This window comes from Saimiri boliviensis, chromosome X, assembly GCF_048565385.1.
Source record: "Saimiri boliviensis isolate mSaiBol1 chromosome X, mSaiBol1.pri, whole genome shotgun sequence".
Classification (NCBI taxonomy): domain Eukaryota; kingdom Metazoa; phylum Chordata; class Mammalia; order Primates; family Cebidae; genus Saimiri; species Saimiri boliviensis.
The window spans coordinates 45,152,060-45,175,967 of record NC_133470.1 but is presented as its reverse complement, the minus strand read 5'-3'; the positions used below and the strand labels follow the sequence as shown (position 1 = coordinate 45,175,967).

Genomic DNA, 23,908 nt, shown 5'->3' with positions numbered 1-23,908 from the left:
CTCTACAAAAAATACAAAAATTAGGCTGGGCGCGGTGGCTCACACCTGTAATCCCAGTACTTTGGGAGGCCAAGGCGGGCGAATCATCTGAGGTTGGGAGCTCAAGACCAGCCTGAGCAACATGGAGAAACCCCATCCCTACTAAAAATACAAAACTAGCCAGGTGTGGTGGCACATGCCTGTGATCCCAGCTACTCAGGAGGCTGAGGCAGGAGAATCACTTGAACCCAGGAGGCAGGGGTTGTGGTGAGCCAACATCGTGCCATTGCACTCCAGCCTGGGCAACAAGAACAAAACTCTGTCTCAAAAAAATACAAAAATTAGCTGAGTGTGGTGGTGTGTGCCTGTAGTCCCAGCTACTTGGGAGGCTGAGGCAGGAGAATCACTGGAACCAGGGAGGCGGAGGTTGCAGTGAGCCAAGGTCACACCACTGCACTCCAACCTGGCGACAGAGCTAGACTCTGTCTCAAAAAAAAAAAAAAAAAAAAAAAAAGCCAGGTGTGGTGGCACGTGCCTGTAGACCCAGCTACTCAGGAGGCTGAGGTGGGAAGATCGCTTAAGCCCAGGAGTTCTAGGCTGTAGTGCACTATGCTGATCCGGTGTCGGCACTAAGTTCGGCATCAATATGCTGGGGGAGCAGGGGACCACCAAGTTGCCTAAGGAGGGGTGAACCGGCCCAGGTCCGAAACGGAGCAGGTCAAAACTCCCGTGCTGATCAGTAGTGGGATCACGCCTGTGAATAGCCACTGCACTCCAGCCTGGGCAACATAGTGAGACCCCATCTCTAAAAAATAAAAAAATAAAAAAATAAAAATGTGTGTGGGAGGGTGAGCATGGTGGCTCATGCCTGTAATCTCAGCACTTTAGGAGGCAGAGGTGGACGGATTGCTTGAGGTCAGGAGTTCAAGACTAGCCTGGCCAACATGGTGAAACTCTATCTCTGCTAAAAATACAAAAATTCGCGGGGCATGGTGCAGCATGCCTGTAATCCCAGCTACTTGGTAGGCTGAGGCAAGAGAATCACTTGAAACGGGGAGATGAAGTTACAGTGAGCCGAGATCATGCTACTGCACTCCAGCCTGGGTGACAGAGCAAGACTGGTGTGATCTCAGCTCATTGCAACCTCCACCTCCCAGGTCCCAGTTCAAGCAATTCTCCTATCTCAGTCTCCCAAGTAACTGGGATTACAGGCATGAGCCACCATGCCCAGCAAATTTTGTATTTTTTAGTAGAAACGGAGTTTCACTATGCTGGCCAGTCTGGTCTTGAACTCCTGACCTCGTGATCTGCCTGCCTTGGCCTCCCAAAGTGCTTGGAGGACAGGCGTGAGCCACCGCATCCAGCTCTACCACACCATCTTATGACAGTTAACAGTCTGTTCCTTAAACCACCTTACAGAAGGCCCAACTCTATCTCTCTCTCTCTTTTTTTTTTTTTTTTTTTTGAGATGGAGTCTTGCTCTGTCACCAGGCTGGAGTGCAGTGGCACAATCTTGGCTCACTACAACCTCCATCTCCCAGGTTCAAGCAATTCTTCTGCCTCAGCCTCCCAAGAAGCTGGGACTACAGGCACCTGCCACCACGCCCAGCTAATTTTTTTGTTTTTTAGTAGAGACGGGGTTTCACCATGTTGTCCAGGATGGTCTCGATCTCCTGACCTCATGATCCGCCTGCCTTGGCCTCCCAAATTATTGGGATTACAGGCGTGAGCCACCGCACTCAGCCTCCGAACTCTATCTCTAAAAACGCATCTTTCTATATTCCCTCCAACTCTACCCAAACCATCTTCCACCCATCAACCATATTCCCAATCCACCCTCTCAATAGCTACCACCTGCACTCTTTTTTTCTTTTTTTCTTTTTTTTTTTTTTTTTTGAGACAGAGTCTCACTCTGTCGCTCAGGCTGGAGTGCAATGGTACGGTCTCAGCTCACTGCAACCACCGCCTCCCAGGTTCAAGTGATTCTCTTGCATCAGCCTCCCGAGTAGCTGGGATTACAGGCACCCAGCACCACGCCCAGCTAATTTTTTTGTATTTTTAGTAGAAAGGAGGTTTCATCATGTTGGCCAGGGTGGTCTTGAACTCCTGACCTCGTGATCTGCCCACCTTGGCTTCCCAAAGTGCTGGAATTATAGGCATGAGCCACTGCGCCTGGATATGCACTCTTAAACTGTCTTCTTGATCCTCATTCTTCCCAAAGACCTTCAAGTGATCCTTTGATTGCCTGCAAACTGTCCTATTGTAGACCCCAAACTCACCCCCGACTCACCCTGGCTCACCACTCAAATCTATCCCTAAATACCTCCCAACTTCACCATCCAGCTGCCCTCCCATTACCTCCACATGTCCCCTTCACACCACCTTGAAGTTTTCTTGCAATGAAACTCCAGCTAAGGTTGCAGTGAGCTGAGATCGCACCACTGCACTGCACTCCAGCCTGGATGACAGAGTGAAACCCTGTTTCCAAAAAGAGAGAGAGAGAGAGAGAGAGAGAGAGAGAGAGAGAGAAAGGAACTCCAACTATATGGCAGGGGTACAAGTATTGAGAAAGTCGGTAATGAGATATTAAGACAGAGAGAAACTATTGCATGGTGGTGTGTACCTGTAGTCCCAGCTACTCAGGAGGCTGAGGCAGGAGAATTGCTTTAACCTGGGAGATGGAAGTTGAAGTGAGCCAAGATCACGCCATTGCACTCCAGCCTGGGTGACAGAGCGGGCTCCGTATCAAAAAAAAAGAGAGAGCAGGTGTGGTGCTCACGCCTGTAAGGCCATCACTTTGGGAGGCCAAGGCAGGCAGATCATGAGGTCAGGAGATCGAGACCATCCTGGCCAACATGGTGAACCCTGTCTCTACTAAAAATACAAAAAAATTAGCTGGGCGTGGTGGCACATGCCTGTAGTCCCAGCTACTTGGGAGGCTGAGGCAGGAGAATTGCTAGAACTCAGGAGGCAGAGATTGCAGTGAGCCGAGATCGAGCCACTGCACTACAGCCTGGTGACAGTGCGAGACTCTGTCTCAAAAAAGAGAGGGAAAGAGAGAGAGAGAAACTAGGGCCGGGCTCGGTGGCTCACGTCTTTAATCCTAGCACTTTGGGAGGCCAAGGCAGGCAGATCACTTGATATCACGAGTTCCTTCAAAACCAGCCAGGCCAACATAGGGAAACCCTGTCTCTACTAAAAATACAAAAAAATTTATCTAGGTACAGGTGCAGGCACCTGACATCCAAGCTACTCAGGAGGCTGAGGCAGAAGAATCCCTTGAACCCAGGAGGCAGAGGTTGCAGTGAGCCAACATAGTACCACTGCACTCCACCCTGGGCGACAGAGCCAGACTCTGTCTCTGAAAGAGAGAGAGAGAGAGAGAGAGAGAGAGAGAGAGAAACCCAGAAAGATGCCAGGTAGGTATATCATGCAGGATGTCACGGGATATTACTTATCACGGAGACATTTGAGATGCGTGTGTGAAGCTGGTGCTTGTAGGATTGGGATGTGTGACAGGATCATTACTCCGTCAGTCTACTGCTGTAAATATTTGTTGCCAGTCTGTTGTAAGTCTTTTAGCTTTGTAGCATCTTTCATCAGACAGTATGTATTTTTATTTACTGATTGATGGATACAGAGTCTCATCCTGTCCCCCAGGCTGGAGGGTAGGGGTGCAAACACGGCTCACTGCAACTTCAAACTTTCCAGGCTCAAGCCATCCTCCTGCCTCAGCCTCCCAAGTTGCTGGGACCACAGGTGCGCCCTGCCATGCCCCACAAATTTTTTTTTTTTTTAGACAGAGTCTCACTCTCTTGCCAGGCTGAAGTGCAGTGGCAAGATCTTGGCTCACTGCAATCTCCACCTCCCGGTTCAAGCGATTCTCCTGCTTCAGCCTCCCTAGTAGGTCGGGCTACAGGAACGTGCCACCACACCCAGCTAATTTTTGTATTTTGAGTAGAGACGGGGTTTCACCATGCTGGCCAGGATGGTCTCAATCTCTTGACCTCGTGATCCGCCTCCCTTGGCCTCCTTTGGCCTCTCAAAGTGCTAGGATTACAGGTGTCAGCCACTGCGTCAGGCCTAATTTTTAAAAATATATATTTGTAAAGCCGGGCGCGGTGGCTCAGGCCTGTAATCCCAGCACTTTGGGAGGCCGAGGCGGGTGGATCACAAGGTCGAGAGATGGAGACCAACCTGGTCAACATGGTGAAACTTCGTCTCTACCAAAAAAAATACAAAAAATTAGCTGGGCATGGTGGCACGTGCCTATAATCCCAGCTACTGAGGAGGCTGAGGCAGGAGAATTGCCTGAACCCCGGAGGCGGAGGTTGCGGTGAGCCGAGATCGCGCCATTGCACTCCAGCCTGGGTAACAAGAGCGAAACTCCGTCTCAAAAAAAAAAATATATATATATATATATTTGTAGAGACGGGAGTCTACCTATGCTGCCCAGCCTGGTCTCAAATTCCTGGGTTCAAGTAATTCTCCCACTTAGGCCACGCAAAGTGTTAGGATTACAGGTGGGAGCCACCGCCCCCCAGACCCTCCTCTTTCTTCTTTTGTAAAATTCGCCAGTCTTACAGTTTTTTTTTTGTTTTTTGTTTTTTGTTTTTTTTTTTTTTTGAGATGCAGTGTCCCTCTGTCCCCCAAGCTGGAGTACAGTGATGCGATCTCAGTTCACTGCAACCTCCGCCTCTCAGGTTCAAGTGATTCTCCTGCCCCTAGTCTCCCGAGTAGCTGGGACTACAGGTGCACGACACCATGCCCAGCTAATTTTTTTTGCATTTTTATTAGAGATGGGGTTTCACCATGCTGGCCATGATGGTCTCAATCTCCTGACTTCGTGATCCGCCCACCTCGGCCTCCCAAAGTGCTGGGACTACAGGCATGAGCCAGGCGCGGCGCCTGGCCATTTCTTTTTGTTGTTGTTGTTGTTGTTGTTGTTTTGAGACACAGTCTCACTCTGTCTTCCAAGGCCAGAGTGCCGTGGCAGGATCTTGGTTCAGTGCAACCTCCACCTCTGGGTTCAAATGATTCTTGTGCCTCAGCCTCCCTAGTAGCTGGGATTACAGGCACATGCTACCACCCTCGGCTAATTTTTTTGTATTTTTAGTAGAGACAGGGTTTTGTCATGTTGGCAAGGCTGGTCTTCAACTCCTGACCTCAAGTGATTCACCCTCCTTGGCCTCTCAAAGTGCTGGCATTACAGGCACAAGCCACTGTGCCTGACCATTGTTTTTGTTTTTGAGACAGTCTTGCTCTGTTATCCGGGCTGGAGTGCAATGGCGCTATCTTGGCTCACTGCAACCTCCGCCTCCTGGGTTCAAGCCATTGTCCTGCCTCAGCCTCCCAAATAGCTGGGACTACAGTTGCATGCCACTACACCCAGCTATTTTTTGTATTTTTATAGAGACAGGTTTTTGCTATGTTGGCCAGGCTGGTATCAAACTCCTGGACTCAAGCGATTCACCTATCTTGACCTCCCAAAGTGCTGGGATTACAAGTGTGAGCCACTGTGCCTGGCCCATTTTTCTATGTTTAAGGCATCACAGGAACTTTAGCATCGGATCTACAAGTTCCATTTCAGAATTTTGATTGGTGTAATTGGTAATATATTAGTTTCTTTTGTTTGTGAGACAGACTCTCACTCTGTCACCCAGGCTGGAGAGCGGTGATGTCATCTCGGCTCACTGCAACTCCGCCTCCCAAGTTCAAGATATTCTCATGCCTCAGCCTCCCAAGTAGTAGGGATTACAGGCACCCACGACCACGCCCAACTAATTTTTTTTTTTTTTTTTTTTTTTTTTTTTGAGACGGAGTTTTGCTGGAGTGCAATGGCGCGATCTCGGCTCACTGCAACGTCTGCCTCCTGGGTTCAGGCAATTCTCCTGTCTCAGCCTCCTGAGTAGCTGGGATTACAGGCACGCACCACCATGCCCAGCTAATTTTTTGTATTTTTAGTAGAGACGGGGTTTCACCATGTTGACCAAGATGGTCTCGATCTCTTGACCTTGTGATCCACCCGACTCGGACTCCCAAAGTGCTGGGATTACAGGCTTGAGCCACCGCGCCCGGCTTTGTGTGTGTGTGTGTGTGTGTGTGTGTGTGTGTGTGTGTAGTAGAGACGGGGTTTAACCATGTTGGCCAGAATGGTGTCGATCTCTTGACCTTGTGATACACTCGCCTCGGCCTCCCAAAGTGCTGGGACTACAGGCATAAGCCACCGCGCCCGGCCGCTATTTTTTTTTATTTTTATTTTTAGTAGAGATGGAGTTTCACCACGTTGGTCAGTCTCGTCTCGAACTCCTGACCTCAAGTGATCCACCCGCCTCGGCCTCCCAAATTGGTGGGATTACAGGCATGAGCCACCGTGCCCGGCCAGAAGTCATCTTTATTATGTAGAGGTCCCCTCCCCACCCCTGGTACGAAATGGTTTGTGTGAGTATGAATGCGTGAGTTTACGAAAGCAGCTGACAGTCCCATGAAATAAGGATGCCAATACAGAAGGTCCGAGGTCCATGGGAACCCAGTGAAATTCCTATAGGCGTAACAAAGGGCGGGGTCTTGGGATGTCGGGAAAGAGGAAGGGAAGGCTGTGGGTCTGAGTGAGCTATGTGCACCTGAAGGTATGGGTGAGACCCTCCACCGTGTGTGAGCCGGCTTGCATGCGTCTGGCATACAGGAGCGCTCAGTAAATGTTGAATAAATGAACCAATATCAACTAATTTTGGAAAGCTTCTTGTATGCCAAACAACCTGCTAGCACTTTTCATCCGTTATCTTTTAATCCTCAGAACAAGCCTGCCAGACAGGTATTTTCATCTCCATTTAAGAGGCCAGGAAAGTTGAAGCTGGGAGAGGGGAGGTCACGTTCCGTATTCAAACCTGGATCTTTGTGATTCCAGAAGTCGTCATTCACCGAAAGGACCAGATTCATCACCCATCAAGAATTTATTAAGCACATATTGCGCAGCGCAACGAACATAGTACACCAACCGCTCTCGATGGCATGGAACAGGTGGAGTACTCCCGGAAGACCAGCTGGGAGGCTGGACTGCGGATGCCGAAAGGATAGGGTTTCTGGGCCGGACCTTCAGGGATTGTAGCTGCCTCTGCCTCATAGTTATGGCTTTGGCTGAGAGAGCAGCTAGATCGAGGTTGCAGCGCGGTCTAGGGCGCAGATATTACGAATATTGGCCGAGAGAGGGCGCGGTTCCGCAGCTAAAAGCTTGGCCAGGAAACCCTCAGCGCGCCGACAGGCTATCGAGGCGCAGGCGCAGAGGACCCAAGGAGCGGCTTAATATATTATCTTGCAGAGGGATAATTTGAGAAGAGAGGGCGTGGCTCCAAAAGCGACGCAAACATGGAGGCGTGGTTCAACCAAATTACCCCTCGCCTATTTGTCGCTGCCCTTGAGGGCGTGGACTGGGTGCTTCTTTTCGGAATGAGGGCGGGCGGAATCGCGTTTTTCCTCCGCGTTGGAGGCGTCGCTTAGGGCGGGCCGTCGAATCGCCGTTCAGCGATTGGCTGCCTCACTAATGGGTCGTGGCCAGACGGGCCGTCCATCCCCACTGCGGTCACTTCCTGTGGAGTTTCCCCATCCCTGGGAGGAGGGAGGAGGGGGAAGAGGACGAGGGGGAGGAGGGCGGTCGTCCGGGGTTAGGTTGAGGGGGGGCGTCGGTCCTTTCTGGGCGGGGGATGACTCACAGCCCATCCCATCTCCCCGACGCCGCCCGCCCGCGCAGTGTTAGCTCCGTGGCTTAGCGGAGGAGGAGGCGGTGGAGAGCTGGGGGGAGGGGGGACTCTTATTTTGTTAGGGGGACCGGGCCGAGGCCCGACCGGCCTGGCAGGGCTCGCCCGCGGCCGGGCGTCATGTCTCATGCGGCCGAGCCAGCTCGGGATGGCGTAGAGGCCAGCGCGGAGGGCCCTCGAGCCGTGTTCGTGCTGTTGGAGGAGCGCAGGCCGGCCGACTCGGCTCAGCTGCTCAGGTGCGGGGCCGGCAGGGGCCGGGAGTGCCGACTGGGGCTCCCGGGGACCTGATCTGGGGGGCAGCGGGGGCCCTGGACTGGGATTGGAGGCCCTCGGCCTAGGCTTGGAGGACGTCGGGGCGCCAGTCTTGTGGGGGCACCTAAGGAATCCGGCAATGGCCTGCTTGGACTGTGGTTTAAAGGAATCGTGGGAGTACATTAAGCAGGGCCTGGGTCAGGTTTGGGGAACCCTTGACTGCGTCTAGAGGGGCCGATTCTGGAGTATCCAGAAACTGAACTTGGCGGACTGGGACTCTGATTAGAGGCTGAATTCGGGGGTTTTCAGTCAGACATGAAGGGAATGAATTTGAGGGGACACTGTCAGGTGAGGCACTGATTTTAAGGAAATCCTGGAATCTTCTTCCATCAGTGTGGGACAGAAGTGCTGTCTTGGGAGCTTGGTGCCTCTTAGTGGCTGGTTGCTGTGTTTGGTGATAACATGAATCTGGAGGGATTTGCAGGTACCTCAGATATGCTGTCTGGGACCAGCCTTGTGAGTGCGTGTGAATGAACAAGAGAAGCAACATTCAGCAAGACTTGACCAGAATAATCTTTTCTCCCCTGCCCACCCACCCAGCTGGGGCAGATCCCAGGGATAGTGGAAAAGCCCTCTTCCCACACCCGATGAGGGCCTGAATGGGAGACAGCCAGGCAGACAGAGGGTGATGATGTTACCTCTTAGCTCAGACAAGGCCTCAGACCTTGTTTGGGAACCCAGAGGAGGCTCTTGTTCATGCTGCTACTTGCTCTAGCCTCTCAGCCCTTCCCAATTCCTAGTCCCACACCCCTCTTCTTTTTATTTTATGTTTTTTTTTCTATCTCCAACCTCCTGGGGGTAATCTTGAATCTGTCCATAGAGCTGGAATGAGTACAGATTGCACCATCCCTGCCTGGGTGGGTCTCCTCTGGCCTCTTCTCATCCTCACTTCCATCAACGGGCTTTGGAGCCCCAGCCCTCCCTGCTCATCCCAAGGCGCCCATCTCTTCCAACTTCTATGCAATGGGTGTGTGAGCTTGTCAGGGGCTGGGCAGGGGGGCAGGGGGGGGGGTCTTTGCTTCCTTTGTGCCTGGGATTGTGCTGAGCTCAGTGGCTTCCCCGAGCTTCCTCTTCCCAACTTCCTGGGTGGTTTTAGGGCTCCATCTGAGGGTGAGGAGAGGAAGGAAGAGAGATCCTTGGGGAGGGGTGAGGATTCTTGTCAAGTGAAGTCACCAGCAATCTCTCAGGATTCTAAATCTTTGGCTAAATGGAAGGATGCATATTCATCTACCACATGTGTGTTAAGTGTTCCTTGCTCTGTAGGGCTGAGCACAGCCTTTCTGTGTATCGATTCACCATCTTCTAATTCCTCTGTAACAACCTAGATCATCGCAGTAGTGGACATAGTTAAAAGGGAGGGGTGAATTCGGCTTATTTTGTGTGACAGTGGGTGTTGGTGTTAGGGGTGTGTGTGTGTTTTGATCTATCCCAAAAAAACAGGAGAAGGCTGGGCAGGCTCCTCCGGCTAAGAAAAGAATGCTTGTATAAAGTGGATCAACCACCTAAATTCTCCCTCCTGTAAATCCAGTCTGTTGGAGCGAGGGGAACCTTTGATATTTCTATTTTATATTTGGGCATGTGTTGGCATCCCGTGAACTCTGGCTGGGGCTGGGAGAAACTCATTTGTGAAATGGTAGATCTTTACATCAAGTGAACTATTCCCAGTTCTCTTTGTGATGCATTCAGTTTGTGTTACAAGGGACTCTTAGGCTGAGGGATACCTCCACCTGTTCTGTGTGTGTGTGTGTGTGTTTACGTTTACACATATACCTGGGCTCACATTCAGCTGTAAAGAAAATTATAGGGGGTTGGCCAGGTGCAGTGGTTCACGCCTGTAATCCCAGGGAGGCCAAGGCAGGCAGATCATGAGGTCAGGAGATCGAGACCATCCTAGCCAACAAGGTAAAACCCTGTCTCTACTAAAAATACAAAAATTAGCTAGGTGTGGTGACATGTACCTGTAATCCCAGCTACTCAGGAGGCTAAGGCACAAGAATGGCTTAAACTCAGGAGGTGGTGGTTGCAGTGAGCCGAGATGGCACCACTGCACTCCAGCCTGGTGACAGAGAAAAAAAAAATAGGGAGTACAGGGACTGGGAGAACTCTGAATAGGAAGTCAGGAATTCTTCCAAAAAGTGAATTGTTACTCCTAAATTCTGTTTCCCTCAAACCCAGGTTCTTACACTGTTGGGGTTGGGATGCAGGCGTTCTTATTATTCTGACTCTTAAGGGACTATGAGTAACACAGTGGGAAGGGGAAAGGGGAATGAGGGGGAAGGAGGTGGGAATTCATGGTAGTGTGGTACCCAGCAAGGTGGCCAAATATGAGGGGCTTGTGTTCTTCTGTTCTTTCTCCCTGTCTCTCTGTCTGTCTGTCTGTCTGTCTGTCTGTCTCTCTCTCTCTCTCTCTCTCTCTTTCTCTGTCTCAGGGGAGGGCAGGGGAATAAGATCCTTCATTCAATCACTGACCACCTCACCTCCCCCTCAGCCTGAACTCTTTGCTTCCGGAATCCGGGATTGTTGCTGACATAGAATTAGAAAACATCCTTGATCCTGACAGCTTCTACGAGCTCAAAAGCCAACCCTTACCCCTTCGCTCAAGGTATGTATGACTTGTCTATCTGAGTCCCCTCGCAAATTCCTCAGCACTCCTCTCCCCTCTTGATGGGCAGAGGCCCTCAGTACCAGCCCAATCCAATCTTTCACTAGCCTGCATTTTCCAGATGGTAAAATTAGGGGCCAGAAAGAGCATCATCACACAGGAAAGTAGGTTGCCAAGCTAGGATTCCAGTCTCTGTCAAGACCTCCCCTGCCTCCCCACAACCCACCTGCACACCCATTGATGTGCAAGGGTTTCAGCCTCAGGTGTTCCAGCTGGCCAGGAGTGCCCAGAGATAGGGCGTGGCCTGCTTAAACTCACGCCCACAGGTGGGCGGGGCCATACCTCTAGCCCCAACTCAGCCCTTTCCCACACTACCCACTCACCCACCCTCAGCCTTTGAGGAGCCCCTGCTGGTCTCTTTCCCCAAGCTTGGAAGTCTAAATGTGCTGAGTCATCGGCCTGGGCTCTGAGAGAGGGGAGGGGACGTGGAAGAGGGGCAGGAAGAGAGGATTGTGAAATCTCTGAGATTTTCAAAACTGACTAGCTCCTGGGACCAAAGGCCCAAGCAGGGGAGGAAGAGGAACCAGGGGCTTCTCCTATTGCTTGGCGCCCACCCACAGGAGCTCAGAGAGCTTCTCCAGCCTCACATTGGGCTTAGGAGCCCTGTGTATCCACGTTCCGCTGCCCCAGCCTCAATTCTGCTTCTTCTGCTCCTTTAAATAGGACAAACCCCCTCTCGCAGAGCTGAACAATGGCATCTCCACTTAATATCTGAACAGACTCAAATCTAGGCTTCACCATTAGGACTAAAGGCTAAAAGTCCCCCACCAGAGTGACCTCCAGTGTGTCCCCCATCAGATTGTTACCTCTGAGAGCCACCACCAAGCTTGGTTCCTGTGTCTCTACTTCTACATTGTGGTCTCAGAAGGCAGAGAACAGACCCGATTCCTGTGTCTGTTCCATCACACTATGACCCTTTAGGCTTGGGATGAGACTTTTAGCTTACCTAAAATATGGCCCCATATTTCCCATTCCACAGCCTCCCAATATCACTGCAGGCCACGCCAGCCACCCCAGCTACACTCTCTGCATCGTCTTCTGCAGGGGGCTCCAGGACCCCTGCCATGTCGTCATCTTCTTCATCGAGGGTCTTGCTGCGGCAGCAGCTAATGCGGGCCCAGGCACAGGAGCAGGAAAGGCGTGAGCGTCGGGAACAGGCCGCCGCAGCTCCCTTCCCCAGTCCTGCACCTGCCTCTCCTGCCATCTCTGTGGTTGGCGTCTCTGCTGGGGGCCACACATTGAGCCGTCCACCCCCTGCTCAGGTGCCCAGGGAGGTGCTCAAGGTAAGGTGAGATCCAGAGGCCCTGGAAGGGGGCTCCTGGTGACTGAGGAGTGGTCCTAGGAGCTAGGGATGGCCTCAATGTTCTGGTGATTTGACGGCAAGATCTTAGGGGCTCTAAGAAAGGTCCCTGGTACTGTTTTTTTGTTTTTGTTTTTTTGTTTTTCAGATGTTTTGCTCTTGTTACCCAGGCTGGAGTACAATGGCATGATCTCGGCTCACTGCAACCTCCACCTCCTGGGTTCAAGCAATTCTCCTCTCTCAGCCTCCCAAGTAGCTGGGATTACAGGCGCAAGCCACCATGCCCAGCTAATTTTTTGTATTTTTAGTAGAGACAGGTTTCTCCATGTTGGTCAGGCTCCATTCGAACTCCTGACCTCAGGTGATCCACCTGCCTCGGCCTCCCAAAGTGCTGGGATTACAGGCATGAGCCACCTCGCCCTGCCCCCTGATACTGTTTAAATGATATGTGCTTGTGTCTCGTGTGTGTTTTGGGTTTTTGAGGTGATCTTGTAAAATTGCGAGGGGTTCTTGGGGGCCATGAGTATGTCTTGGTGGACCATGGAGGGTCATGAGTGTCCCAAGTGGGCTCTGGCTTTGTAGTAAGAGCTTCCTGTGTGTGTGATACCTTAGTTCTTTGGCCATTAGGGGGTCTTGGGAAGCATTGAGTGGTTCCCAGGTCTATTAGGTGGTATCAGAGACTAGATGGGGAATCTTGGGGACTGTGACAGGGTTTTCCAGAAACTGAGGGATCCTGTCAGTCATGGGTGGATCTTGGCAGCTGTGAAGGATTTCTGAGAAAGAGAGTTTGGGTCTGGTGGGAGACTCGCCAATATTTTTGGAGTGTTCTCAGATTCTGGGCCCAGCTTGTCTGCCTAAGTCTAGGCACCGATGAGTTAGGAGGATCAGGCTGGGGCTCAGAGTCACCCCTTTGAGTCCTGTTCTGCCTTGTCCCCTCTCTTTCCTTGTTTACCTTCTTTCACAGGTACAAACCCACCTAGAGAACCCGACGCGCTACCACCTGCAGCAGGCACGCCGGCAGCAGGTGAAACAGTACCTGTCCACCACGCTCGGGCCCAAGCTGGCTTCCCAGGCCCTCACCCCACCACCAGGGCCTGCAAGTGCCCAGCCACTGCCTGCTCCTGAGGCTGCCCACACTACCGGCCCCACAGGCAGTGCGCCCAACAGCCCCATGGCGCTGCTCACCATCGGGTCCAGCTCAGAGAAGGAGGTAAGAGGCTACAGCCAAACCTCCTCCCACACTCCCCTCCCAAATTCTTCTAACCCTGTACAATATTTACTTCTTCCCCCAGATTGATGATGTCATTGATGAGATCATCAGCCTGGAGTCCAGTTACAATGATGAAATGCTCAGCTATCTGCCTGGAGGCACCACAGGACTGCAGCTCCCCAGCACGGTGAGGCCCTGAGATGTGAGGTTGGTCTGAAAATTAGGGCATTTCTGTATCACCAAGACCCTACCCAGGCTGGCTGCGTGTATATGAGATCCTTGTCTGGATTGCGCTAAGATGGAGAGGGAGGTCTTATGATGAAAACAGGATATGTCAATGCCCTTGGACCTTATTGGACTGTGTTGAGAGGTGAGCTGTGTAGACTGTGAGAGATACAGGTGGGGCTTTGCTGTGAGAAGTACCAAGACATGAGTTGTTGGGTTTTTTTTTTTTGTTTTTTGTTTTTTGTTGTTTTGTGAGATGGAGTTTCACTCTTGTTACCCAGGCTGGAGTGCAGTGGCATGATCTCGGCACACTGCAACCTCTGCCTCCTGGGTTCAGGTGATTCTCCTGCCTCAGCCTCCTGAGTAACTGGGATTACAGGTGCCCACCACCATGCCCAGCTAATTTTTTGTATTATTAGTAGAGACAGGGTTTTGCCATTTTGGGTAAGCTGGTCTCAAACTACTGACCTCAGGTGATCCACCTGCCTTGGCTTCCCAAAGTGCTGGGATTGCATCCATGACCCACCACGCCCAACTGAGATGAGAATCTTATAGCAACTTGAATGTACCAAGGGATTTAGGTCATTGGGACATGTACACCTGATCATGTAATGATTAGTGATTAGGGCATTTGGTTTTACTTTATTTTTACTTTTTTTTTTTTTTTTTTTTTGAGATGGAGCTTCGTTCTTGTTGCTGAGGCTGAAGTATAATGGTGTGATCTTGGCTCACCACAACCTCAGCCTCTTGGGTTCAAGCGATTCTCCTGCCTCAGCCTTCAGAGTAGCTGGGATTACACGCGTGCACCACCATGCCTGGCTAATTTGTTTGTTTGTTTGTCTAGTTTTTTGTTTTGTTTGTTTGTTTGTTTTTGAGACGGAATTTCACTCTTGTTACCCAGGCTGGAGTGCAATGGCGCGATCTCAGCTCACCACAACCTCCGCCTCCTGGGCTCAGGAAATTCTCCTGCCTAGCATCCTGAGTAGCTGGGATTACAGGCACGCACCACCATGCCCAGCTAATTTTTTGTATTTTTAGTAGAGACGGGGTTTCACATGTTGACCAGGGTGGTCTCGGTCTCTTGACCTCGTGATCCACCTGCCTCAACCTCCCAAAGTGCTGGGATTACAGACGAGCCACTGCACCCGGCCTGTCTAGTTATTTTTGAGATGGAGTTTCACTCTTGTCGCCCAGGCTAGAGTGCAATGGTGCGTTCTCAGCTCACTGCAAACTCTGCTTCCTGGGTTCAAGCGATTCTGCTGCCTCAGCCTCCCGAGTAGCTGGGATTGCAGGTGTGCTCTACCACATAAGGCTCATTTTCATATTTTTAGTAGAGACGGGGTTTCACCATGTTGGCCAGGATGGTCTCGATCTCTTAACCTTGTGATCCACTCGCCTCAGCCTCCCAAAGTGCTGGGATTACAGGCATGAGCCACCATGTCCAGCCTCATTTTGTATTTTTAGTAGAGACAGTATTTCTCCATGTTGGCCAGGCTGGTCTTGAAATTCCGACCTCAGGTGATCCGCCGCCCACCTTGGCCTCTCAAAGTGTTGGGATTACAGGCGTGAGTCACTGCGCCCGGCCAGTTTTGTTTTTTTTTTTTTTTTTGAGACCCAGTCTTGCCCTGTCACACAGGCTGGAGTGCAGCGGTGCAATCTCAGCTCACTGCACCCTCTGCCTCCTGGGTTCAAGTGATTTTCATGCCTCAGCCTCTTAAGTAACTGGGATTACAGGTGTGCGCCACTGTGTTTGGCTAATTTTTGTATTTTTAGTAGAGACTGGGTTTCACCCTGTGGGCCAGGCTGGTCTTGAATTCCTGACTTCAAGTGATCCACCTGCTTCAGCCTCCCAAAGTGCTGGGATTACAGGTGTGAGCCACTGTGCCCGGCCTTGAAGCATGTCAAAAGTCTTCAGACTTGCTGTGGGTTATAACAGGTAGTTGGATCTTGTAGTGATTGGAGTATAGCAAGTGAACTGTGCCAGGAGGCAGAGTCCTTCTGGTGAGTATATAAAACTTTCTAGAGCAAGGGATGTACCATTGTAACATTCTGGTTCTGAAACACTCCAAGACTCTCGTAACTTGCTTTATTTATTTATTTTTGAGATGGAATCTTGCTCTGTCACCCAGGCTGGAATGTGCAATGGCATGATCTCGGCTTATTGCACCCTCTGCCTCTCAGGTTCAAGTGATTCTCCTGCTTCAGCCTCCTGAGTAGCTGGGACTACAGGCGTGTGCCACGACGCCTGGCTAATTTTTGTATTTTTAGTAGAGACGGGGTTTCACTATGTTAGCTAGGATGGTCTCGATCTCCTGACCTCATGATCCACACGCTTCAGCCTCCCAAAGTCCTAGGATTACAAGCATGAGCCACTGCACCTGGCCTAACTTGATTGATTGATTGATTGATTGATTGACTGATTGATTTTTGAGGCAGAGTTTCCCTCTTGTTGCCCACGTTGGAGTACAGTGGCACAATCTTGACTCGTTACAACCTCCGCTACCTAGGTTCAAGTGATTCTCCTGCCTCAGCCTCCCAAGTAGCCGAGATTACAGGTGCCCACCAGCATGCCCGGCTAATTTTTGTATTTTAGTAGAGATGGGGTTTCACTATGTTGGTCAGGCTGGTCTCAAACTCCTGACCTCAGGTGATCCACCCGCCTCAGCCTCCCAAAGTGCTGGAATTACAGGCTTGAGACACTGCACCAGGCCTATTTGTTTATTTTTGAGACAGGTTCTTGTTCTGTCACGCAGGCTGGAGTACAGTGGTGCAATGTTGGGTCACTGCAGCCTCCACCTTACAGGCTCAAGTGATCCTCCCACTTTAGCCTCCCAAGTAGCTGGGACCACAGGCATGTGCCACCATCAACTAATTTTTTGTACTTTCAGTAGAGACAGGGTCTCACTATGTTACCCAGGCTGGTCTCGAACTTCTGAGCGCATGTGATCCACCCACATTGGCCTACCAAAGTGCTGGGATTACAGGCATGAGCCACCATACTTGGTCTCATAACTTGCTTTAGAACATGCCAAGTGGGCCAGGCGCGGTGGCTCATGTCTATAATCCCAGCACTTTGGGAGGCCGAGGCGGGTGGATCACGAGGTCAAGAGATCGAGACCATCCTGGTCAACATGGTGAAACCCCATCTCTACTAAAAATACAAAAATTAGCTAGGCATGGTGGCACATGCCTGTAGTCCCAGCTACTTGGGAGGCTGAGGCAGGAGAATTACCTGAACCCAGGAGGCGGAGATTGCGGTGAGCCGAGACCGCACCATTGCACTCCAGCCTGGGTAACAAGAGCGAAACTCCGTCTCAAAAAAAAAAAAAAAAAAAAAAAAAAAAAAAAAAAACAAGAACATGCCAAGTGGCTATAGTTTTGCTTTTTAACAACTTATCAAGAGGATGGAAGCATGTGTAAAAATGGTACTAATTTATCAGAACTTTTTATTGATTTGGACACAGCTAGAGATCAGGACCTTATATCCAGCAGATTGGAAGTGGGTTCAAGAGATTAAAACTCATGAAGAGATGAGATTTGGGTATACTTTATTTTGTTTTTTGTTTTTGTTTTTATTTTGAGATGGAGTCTCACTCTGTTGCCCAGGCTGGAATGCAGTGGCATGATCTTGGCTTATTGCAACCTCCACTTCCTGGGTTCAAACAACTCTCCTGTCTCAGCCTCCCAAGTAGCTGGGACTATAGGTGTGGGCTACCATGCCCGGCTGATTTTTTTTTTTTTTTTTTTTTTTTTTGTATTTTTAGTAGAGATGGAGTTTCACCATGTTGGCCAGGCTGGTCACAAACTCCTGACCTCAAGTGATCCGCCCACCCCAGGCTCCCAAAGTGCTGGGATTACAGGCATGAGCACCGCGCCTGGCCCTGGGTATACTTCAGATTAGCGTGCTGCCCTAGAGTATATCCAGGAAAGTGTGAAGGAGAGAAGAAAAAAAAAGGGCGGGGGGCCCTGACATAAAGCAGTGCTAATTGAATAGCTGGATAAGAATCTCCTGAGAGAACAGGTTGCAGGAAGATACTGGAGTCAGGAGCTTGGTCCATAGCAGCAGGAGACCCTGATGTGGAAGATGGTACAACTTGATCAGAGTGAAAGACTGAAGATTATGTTGAAATTCTCCAGAAGGCCAGATTTTGGATAGAATGTTGTCATGACAATTTACCAAGGTCGGAGAAGATTGGGTTGGAGTGTTCCAAGAATGCTGGATTGGAATGTTGTGCTGGGAGGAGCTAACGGACTGGAATGTCGTATCAGGGCTGACAAAGACCTGAGAAGGGTGGTTTTCCAGCATTTCTTCTCAGAGCTAGCCCCCGGGGTTTGGGAAAGGGGCTTTAGAGGTCATGAGGGATATGAGGGACTGGAGGAAGTGATAAGCAGGCCAGGCAGGCTCCAGTCTCCCAGCGAAACACGGTATGTCCGGTTTGCTCTGTCCTACCTATTTGCTCACCATGTGAAATTGCCTTGGAGGAAGCAAGAGTTCCGGTGCTGAGTCAGCCAGTCCTTGCATTAGAGGGTGCCCCGTCTTTGGGATATGTGGAGGCTTAGGAACCTGGTTCTGAGGAGGAGCCAAGTTTGGGGTTTGTTCCCAACTGGTGGTTCTCTGCCCTCTCTGCCCCCAGCTGCCTGTGTCAGGGAATCTGATCGATGTGTACAGTAGTCAAGGCGTGGCCACGCCAGCCATCACTGTCAGCAACTCCTGCCCAGCTGAGCTGCCTAACATCAAACGGGAGATCTCTGGTAGGTGATAGGGTCTTGGTCCCATGGCCCTACGGTTTACCCAGGTGAGCCCTGTGCCTACCAGGCCTAGAGATGGGCCTGATTCTGGGGAGAATTGTTTGGACATAAAGAAATAGGGCTCTTTATCCCCTTTCCCCATATGACCTGTGATCTTGTTTTCACCCCACTTCCTCTCACTTCCTCTCATCTTGGATTTAACAACTGGCCTATCATCACAGCTTAAAATAGTAAAAAGAGAGGCGCTTTTTAAAAAAGGCATTTCCGGCTGGGCGCGATAGCTCACGCCTGTAATCCCAGCACTTTGGGAGGCCAAGGCAGGAGGATCACCTGAGGTCGGGAGTTCAAGACCAGCCTGACCAACATGGAGAAACCTCGTCTCTTTAAAAAAAAAAAAAAAAAAAAGCTGGGCACGGTGGCTCATGCCTGTAATCCCAGCACTTTGGGAGGCTGAGGTGGGCGGATCACCTGAGGTTAGGAGTTCGAGACCAACCTGACCAATATGGTGAAACCCCATCTTTAAAAAAAAAAAAAAAAAAAAAAAAAAAAAAAACATTTCCCTTGCTTTCGGCTACCAAACCCTACTTTAGCATCTGCATGTTTCTTTCCTTCCCATGCCCAGAGGCCCTGACCACTCCACTCTTTTCCAGAGACCGAGGCAAAGGCCCTTTTGAAGGAACGGCAGAAGAAAGACAATCACAACCTAAGTAAGCCAGAGAGCATGTGCATTGCCCCGGTGCTGTGCAGCCCTGCCTCGCCCTGTGTCCCGGCCCGCCATGGGGAACCCCTTCCCTGCAACAGCCTCCTGACTCCTATTTTCTGTCTCTTCCCTTCTTGGCTCATTGACAACTCTTTTCTCACTCTTTCTTCCTCTCCTCCCTGCTCCAAAGTTGAGCGTCGCAGGCGATTCAACATTAACGACAGGATCAAGGAACTGGGCACTCTCATCCCTAAGTCCAGTGACCCGTGAGTCTGGGCTGGGACCCTCAGGCCAGCGGGAGGTGGGGCAGGTGTCCCATGCTACTGAAGTTGTGCCTTGGTGGGCTCACCAGGCAGTCTTGGCCCAGGCATTTCTCCTCTGTCTGGTTCTTTCTCAGCCTGAGCAGGGTTGCAGACACTCACTGTGTCAGCACCTAAAATTTTAGGCACATAATGTTATGGTCTGTGTACACCGTCCAGTCCCCATAGGATATATGCCCCTACTCTTCTGTTCACTTAGTACTTCCTTTTTTTTTTTTTTTTTTTTTTTGAGATGGAGTCTTGCTCTGTCACCCAGGCTGGAGTGCAGTGGTGCAATATTACTTCCCTTATTTTTTCAAGATTTATTTATTGGCTGGGCACAGTGGCTCAAGCCTGTAATCCCAGCACTTTGGGAGGCCAAGGCAGGTGACTCACCTGAGGTCAGGAGTTTCAGAGTAGCCTGGCCAGCATGGTGAAACCCCGTCTCTACTAAAACTAAAATTAGCTGGGCGTGGTGGTGGGCACCTGTAATCCCAGCTACTTGGGAGGCTGAGGCGGAAGAATCACTTGAACCCAGGAGGCGGAGGTTGCAGTGAGCCGAGATCATGCCCCTGCACTCCAGCCTGGTGACGGAGCAAGACTCCGTCTCACACACACACACACACAAAATATTTATTTATGGAGCCTCTGATTTGTGCCAGGTACCATAATAGGCCCTAAAGATATCAGAGGGAACAAAACAGACGTCATGAAACTGATGTTTTAGTGGGGGCAGACGAATAGTAAATAGGTAAACATCCATGAGATTCATTATGATGAGTGCTATGAAAATAAAGACTGGAAGGAAAATGGGAGAATATTGGGGAGGGTTACTGTTTGGGGTAAGGAAGGTGAGGACAGGGCAGGCCCCAACTGACAAGGAAACGTTTGAATAAAGTGCCTAAGGAGGCAAGGCAGGGAGCCACATGGGTGCCTGCGGGGAAGAGTATTCAAGGCAGAGGGCGCAGCTGGGATTGAGGCCCTGAGTTGGGAATGGTTTTCCATATTCTAGGAGCACTGAGAGGCCGACGTGGCTGTAGTGAGATCAATCGGAGGGACATAGGGAAGACAGGAATCCTAAGGGGTCAGGTCAGAGAGGGCTTCCAGGATTTGGAGTACGATGGGACACCGTTGGAAGATTCCAGGCAGGAAGTTTTCCTCTGGGCACTCCATACCTTTGATGGACCCCGGCCTCATGTTCTAGGCATGTGGTGGGGGGCTCCTACCTGGTGCAATTCCCACCTCAGCTCCTGAGAAACCCCTCATGTGGCATCTCCCATTTGCCTCCTGCTTGGGCCCCACAGGGAGATGCGCTGGAACAAGGGCACCATCCTGAAGGCCTCTGTGGATTATATCCGCAAGCTGCAGAAGGAGCAACAGCGCTCCAAAGACTTGGAGAGCCGGCAGCGATCCCTGGAGCAGGCCAACCGCAGCCTGCAGCTCCGAATTCAGGTCTGAAAAGAGGAGATAGTGGTGGGGGAAGCAGGGGAGAGCTTCCTGCAGGTGGAGGCAGAGAGAGAGCAGGCCAGGGTTTCCCTTCCTGGCACACTTGGGGGATCCCCTGGCTTCCCAACTCACACGGTGATGATAATGATAAGTAATCAATATTAACAAGGATAATAATATTGCTAATGTACATAGCATTTATCTTGTGCTATGTACTGTGACAAGAGCTTTATATCCATTAACTTCTTCAATCCTCACAACTCTATGAGATAGGAGCCATTATTATATACCCACTTTACAGTTTGCAACTCTGAAGCTTCAGAGATGTCAACTAAAGTTTTGCAACTAGTGAGTAGCAGAAGCTGAATTCCAACCTGGGGAACCTGCCCTTTTCAACCTTTACGTTCCTTCGTCTCTGAGGAACTGTGAACCCTACTTATCCTGCACCCAACCCCTGTTTTTCACAGGAGCTAGAACTGCAGGCCCAGATCCATGGCCTGCCGGTACCTCCCACGCCAGGGCTGCTCTCCCTGGCCACGACCTCAGCCTCTGACAGCCTCAAGCCAGAGCAGCTGGACATTGAGGAGGAGGGCAGGCCAGGCGCGGCAACGTTCCATGTAGCGGGGGGACCTGCCCAGAATGCTTCCCATCAGCAGCCCCCCGCACCGCCCTCGGATGCCCTTCTGGACCTGCACTTTCCCAGTGACCACCTAGGGGACCTGGGAGACCCCTTCCACCTGGGGCTGGAGGACATTCTAATGGAGGAGGAGGAGGGGGTGGTGGGAGGACTGTCGGGGGGTGCCCTGTCCCCACTGCGGGCTGCCTCCGATCCCCTGCTCTCTTCAGTGTCCCCTGCTGTCTCCAAGGCCAGCAGCCGCCGCAGCAGCTTCAGCATGGAGGAGGAGTCCTGATCAGGCCTCACCCCTTCCCTGGGACTTCCCCACCCAGGAAAGGAGGATGAGTCAGGATAAGGCCCCGCCTTTTCCCCCACCCTCCCATGAGACCGCCCTGCCCAGGTATTCTGGGGGAAGAGGAGATGTGATCAGGCCCCATCCCTGTAATCAGGCAAGGAGGAGGAGTCAGATGAGACCCTGCACCTTCCCCAAAGGAACTGCCCAGTGCAGGTATTTCAAAAGGAGAAGGCTGGAGAAGGACATGAGATCAGGGCCTGCCCCCCACCTCCCCAGGGATCACAGCCTCACCCCTGCCCCTGTGGGACTCATCCTTGCCCAGGTGAGGGAAGGAGACACAATGAGGTCTCACCCCTGTCCCCTAGGGACTGTCCTAGCCAGGTCTCCTGGGAAAGGGATATGTCAGGATGAAGCTCCATCCTTTGTCTTGGAACCACCAGACTAGTCCATCCTGGCACAGAAGAGGAGGAGTCAAGTAATGGAGGTCCCAGCCCTGGGGGTTTAAGTTCTGCCCCTTCCCCATGAACCCTGCCCTGCCCTGCCCACGCAAGGAACAGAAGCGAGGATGAGACCCGGCCCCTTCCCCTGGGAACTCTCCTGGCCTTCGAGGAATGGAGGAGCCAGGCCCAACCCCTTCCCTATAGGAACAGCCCAGCGCAGGCACTTCAGGTGTGGAATTATCAGTAGGACCAGGCCACTGCTCCTGCTCCTGGAGATCACAGCCCTACCCTTGTCCCTCAGCAACATCCCATCTAAGCATTCCACACTGCAGGGAGGAGTGGCACTTAAGCTTCCCCGCCTTAACCGGGGACCAATCTGACCTAACCTAGGAGGGCTCTGAGCTAACCTTGCTCTTGGGGAAGGGGCCAGATGATGAAATTGCATGGATGAATTTTCCAGACCTAGATCTGGAGTGAGAGTTAGGCCCCCACCCTTGGGCAGAGTTCTGCCTTCTTACTTGAGGAGCAGTTTGGGAAGGTGATGGGGATTAGTGAGGGACTGAGTCCAGGTTACCAGAACCAGTACCCCGGTATTCTTTATCAACATGTAGAACAACAGGATGAAGGAAGGGGCTATCCTGGGAGCTCCCCAGCCCAGGAAAAACTGGAAGCCTTCCCCCAGCAAGGCAGAGGCTTGAAGGAGGGTTTTAAAAGCATATTGCACCTCTTCATTTGTTTATCTGATTTTTTTATTGTTTCCCATACTGCGAATCTAGGTCACCTCAACCTCTGTCCCCCACCCAGTTCTTCATTTGGAGGAATCACCCCATTTCAAAGTTATCAAGAGACACTCCCCCCCAATTCCCACCCCTCATACCTATACCCAAGGTTGTCAGCTTTGGATTGCTGGGGCATAGCCCCAGGGAGGGTATACTGAGGGGTCTATAGATTTGTGATTAAAATAATAAAAGCTAGGCGTGTTTGATGCGCTTTTAACTTTGGCAAAGTGTCTCCTATCCTTGATTTTCACTGTGCAGTGAACATGGCTCATGCAGGCCAAGAGGGATAAAAGTCCTTGGGAGAAACGGATTCCAGAAGAATGGGTGAAATAATTTAGAAAGGAAGAGGGCATGGAGGAAGACAATATGCAAACAAAAGACATTAGTCCTTTTAAAGACCAATCACGAGACATCATTTTAACTGACACAAGTGTTTAATTTATTTCTCTAAAGGGATGTTAGAAAATGCTGCTGCTTTTTTTTTTTTTTTTATTAAAAGATGGGGTTTCACCATGATGGCCAGGCTGGTCTTGAACTCCTGACCTCAGGTGATCCACCCACCTCGGCCCCCCAAAGTGCTAGGATTATAGGCATGAGCCACCGCGCCCGGCAGAAAATGCTGCTTCTTACTCCCATTTGGTCTTTGAAGAAGCTGATGAATACCATTTAACTGTTCTGAAGATACGCAAGCCTGTAAATGGGTGACGGCTCTGGGTTGAAAAATGCGGCTGAGGGCAGAGGGGGAAAGAAGAATTTCTTGCAAATCCACTTTTGAAACTGATAAGGACGTCTATGAGGATTATTTCCTGGCAGACAACAGAGGTATTCAAGATGGTGGAGAGGACAAAGACAAATATCGGAAAGGCAGAGGAACAGGCAGCCAACTGAATTTTAGAACAGAGGTTGAGATTTTGGGAGAATTTAAATGAGCACAAGTATCTTTTTGAAGGTTGGGGAAAAGGATTTTTCCCACAATTTGTCAACCAGGACAAGCTTCAGGCCTGGTCCCTGCATTTCCCCGACCAGACCTCTGAGGGCTGGACCCAGGATTGGTCACTGTGACTCCCCCAGACTGTGACCACCATACTTGCTATCTCTTCTTCTTCTTTTTTTTTTTTTTCTGTCGCCCAGGCTGGAGTGCA

At 51.0% G+C, this 23,908-nt stretch overlaps 1 protein-coding gene across 3 annotated transcripts; it reads left to right on the top strand.

Annotated features, from left to right (window-relative positions):
• Positions 1-7,595: 7,595 nt before the first annotated feature.
• Positions 7,596-22,993, top strand: TFE3 (transcription factor binding to IGHM enhancer 3). Of its 3 annotated transcripts, none has more exons than XM_003939559.3 (10): positions 7,596-7,969; positions 10,534-10,647; positions 11,687-11,990; positions 12,972-13,217; positions 13,300-13,404; positions 18,077-18,194; positions 18,842-18,898; positions 19,082-19,157; positions 20,495-20,642; positions 21,104-22,993. In XM_003939559.3, exons 1-10 carry the CDS (start codon positions 7,854-7,856, stop codon positions 21,545-21,547), a joined length of 1,728 nt encoding a protein of 575 aa, XP_003939608.1. In that variant the 5' UTR covers positions 7,596-7,853; the 3' UTR covers positions 21,548-22,993. The 3 variants fall into 3 exon arrangements, with proteins under 3 accessions (XP_003939608.1, XP_010348511.1, XP_074248390.1); XM_010350209.3 differs by having other exon boundaries at positions 7,597-7,969; positions 11,752-11,990; XM_074392289.1 differs by lacking the exon at positions 7,596-7,969 and adding an exon at positions 8,038-9,012.
• The last annotated feature ends 915 nt before the right edge of the window (positions 22,994-23,908 follow it).